Source organism: Penaeus chinensis, chromosome 31 (assembly GCF_019202785.1).
Source record: "Penaeus chinensis breed Huanghai No. 1 chromosome 31, ASM1920278v2, whole genome shotgun sequence".
In the NCBI taxonomy this organism is placed as follows: Eukaryota; Metazoa; Arthropoda; class Malacostraca; order Decapoda; family Penaeidae; genus Penaeus; species Penaeus chinensis.
Genome location: NC_061849.1, coordinates 2,765,027 through 2,767,624, shown reverse-complemented (window position 1 = coordinate 2,767,624; position 2,598 = coordinate 2,765,027). Strand labels below are relative to the sequence as shown.

The 2,598-nt window shown below is 33.9% G+C and overlaps 1 protein-coding gene across 1 annotated transcript in view; it reads left to right on the top strand.

Moving 5' to 3' along the window:
• The window catches only part of LOC125041808 (kinesin-like protein Klp98A), a 21,041-nt gene extending 18,767 nt beyond the window's left edge, over positions 1–2,274 (top strand). The window contains 1 exon segment of the mRNA XM_047637121.1: positions 369–2,274. Within this exon segment, the coding sequence (XP_047493077.1) occupies positions 369–515 (147 nt within the window). The 3' untranslated portion in view covers positions 516–2,274.
• Positions 2,275–2,598: the final 324 nt, after the last annotated feature.

Here is a 2,598-nt window from a genome sequence, read left to right as displayed (position 1 = left end):
TCTCCTCTCCTCTCTTCACTTTTCTGCTCTTCTCTTATATCTTCTTTCTTTTTTTGTTATTTTTCTTTTTTGCTCTCCTGTGCCACTAGCAGTGGATGGCATGTCATCAAGTCATAAATCAGAAGATATTGAGTGTACTTACCATAAGGTAGACAATTTCCCCAGCACAGAATCAAATATGTACTAATGAACACCTAACCATAATTTACTGGTGTCTTGTTGGTTAAATGGTATTTCTTCTTGATTTACTTATTTATTCATTTTTTATTATTATTTTTTTTTGCTTTCATATTTTAATTTCTCTCTTCATTTTGGTTTCCTTTGCTTTCCTTTCATGACATACCAAGCAAAATCTAAATATGTTGCAGGTTTACCTTCAGCAGCTGATAGTTCTGTGTGCTGAACTTGAAGGGTCTCCACTGAGCGGCTCCTCTCCCTCTCGGGCAACCTTGGCTGCGTTCTCTCCCTTCTTCCAGCGAGGAGTCTTTGAATCTTCCAGACATACAACAAGTTAGATTATAGAAGAACATTGTTATTTGAAAAGATCAGTCCTATAATATCTGATATTCAAACATAGAGGATCTATTTTGTGATTTTCAAGGATAGTGGATATGTTTTGTATGTATATACATGTGGCTGTCTCGGAGGGAAAGAATCTTATGCCAATTTATTGTTGAAATTGAAATTTAGGTTCATGAGGTTTAATACAATGTCGGCTGTTATTTGGTATGAATTGTATCCATTCAAGTATTTGAATTGTGGCAATGTTAACGTACTTGCTAAAAAAGAAAAAGAGTAGTAGTCGCTCTGGCATCAAGTAAATTCAGATAAATTGCATGTGGAGGAGGATATTAGCATTTTATGAAGAAATTCTTGTAAATTTGTCACTGCTCTGATGTCATTATCATCAGACCTTGCATACATCAGAGCGAAGATAATTGTACAAATACCAAACTGCATTTAAATTATTTGTATACTAGCAGTAGATAATGTTATTTGCTGACAATTGATATAAGAAAAATTAGGAATAAATATTGTTACCATTCATAAATCATACTGTAAAAAAAATCTCACTCATGTTGACCATTCAATAGTATCACTAAAGTCAAATTTCCATTATTTTTAAATCAAATTAAATTTCTAATATTTTTTTTTAAGAATATGTTGGGATGAAGGGTATGTACAGGCCTCAGGAAACTGCAGATTATGTAATGATAGAGAGGCATATTGCATTTATCTTTCTGAATAATTTACATATTTGATTTTCAGATGAACTCATTAAGAATGTTCTTTGAAGAAATTGTTTACTTTGTGTCTTTTGTGTTGTATGTCTTCTTGGTATGGCAATTACATTCACTTCATGTCTCAGGAGTCCACATCCCTTAAGGATGCTAACTTGTATCCCATGGCTGTTTTGGAGAAAATAGATTTGAATGATATTTATTGATGATTGTTAAAAGGAGGTTTGAAAATTACTATTCTAAGCAAGCAGTTTAAATCTGTTATTTGAATTGAAAGCAACAGAGATTATTTTTGCGAGTTTCAGGGTAGAGTTGTGATGTGATGTGAATGGTCAAGTTCCAGATTCTCCCATGATGGATTTGTGCCTAAGCCTTTGTAACCAAAAATAGGTTGTAATGTGTATATATGATTTTTCTATATATTTTCTTTATCAGATAAAATGTTTGTGAGGTTAACCTAAAAATCAAAACCAAAATAATATTATTACTGGTATATTTTTTCAATAGTTCACTAAACCATGTCTCTCCTACAGTCTTTTGTTTTATCCAAACTGAGGATATACAGCACTGTAATCAGAGAAATTTAGCAATAATTCGAGGGGGCTTTGGCACGTGAAAAAAGCTGTTTTGATTTAGCATTAGGACGATTTTTTTCAGATATATATATATGGCTACCATTTTCCAAGCAGTGTGGTCTTTAATCGATCTTGTTATTTTTCCCTGTGCCGTGTTATCAATACTTTTTGGAAGGGAAGGAAAATGAAACTTGTGACATGATTGTGATGATATGATACACATATCCAGTGTTCAGCTGCTTGAGTATCCTGCATTTTTTATTTTTGTATCTACATCATTGTAAATTGGTCTCTCTGCATGTTTGTCTCCATGTCTGTATGTCTGTTTTTCCATCTGTATACATTTAATAATGTGTTTATCTATATACCCAAACTGTATGCTGTTACTTACAATGTTTGTGACTGATTCTGCTCTAAATTTAACAAATATTTTGTGTTCACATAAATTCTGTTTTTTATCAAAGCCTTTCTGTTCTTTTTAAATCTGCAAATTTACATCAATCATATCTTTAGAAACTCATAGTGTCAAAGATGCCAATACAATTAGGGGACAGATTTGTGTGGGCATGAGAGTCTATGAGAGTCTGTGTGTGTGTGTGTGTGTGTGTGTGTGTGTGTGTGTGTGTGTGTGTGTGTGTGTGTGTGTGTGTGTGTGTGTGTGTGTGTGTGTGTGTTTGTGTGTATGAAGGGGGGGGGGGGTGAGTGAGTGTGTGGGGTGGTGGATATGGGGGAGGGGTTGCATACAGAACAATTGTTATTGCAGATGGTTGTTTATCAGTGGT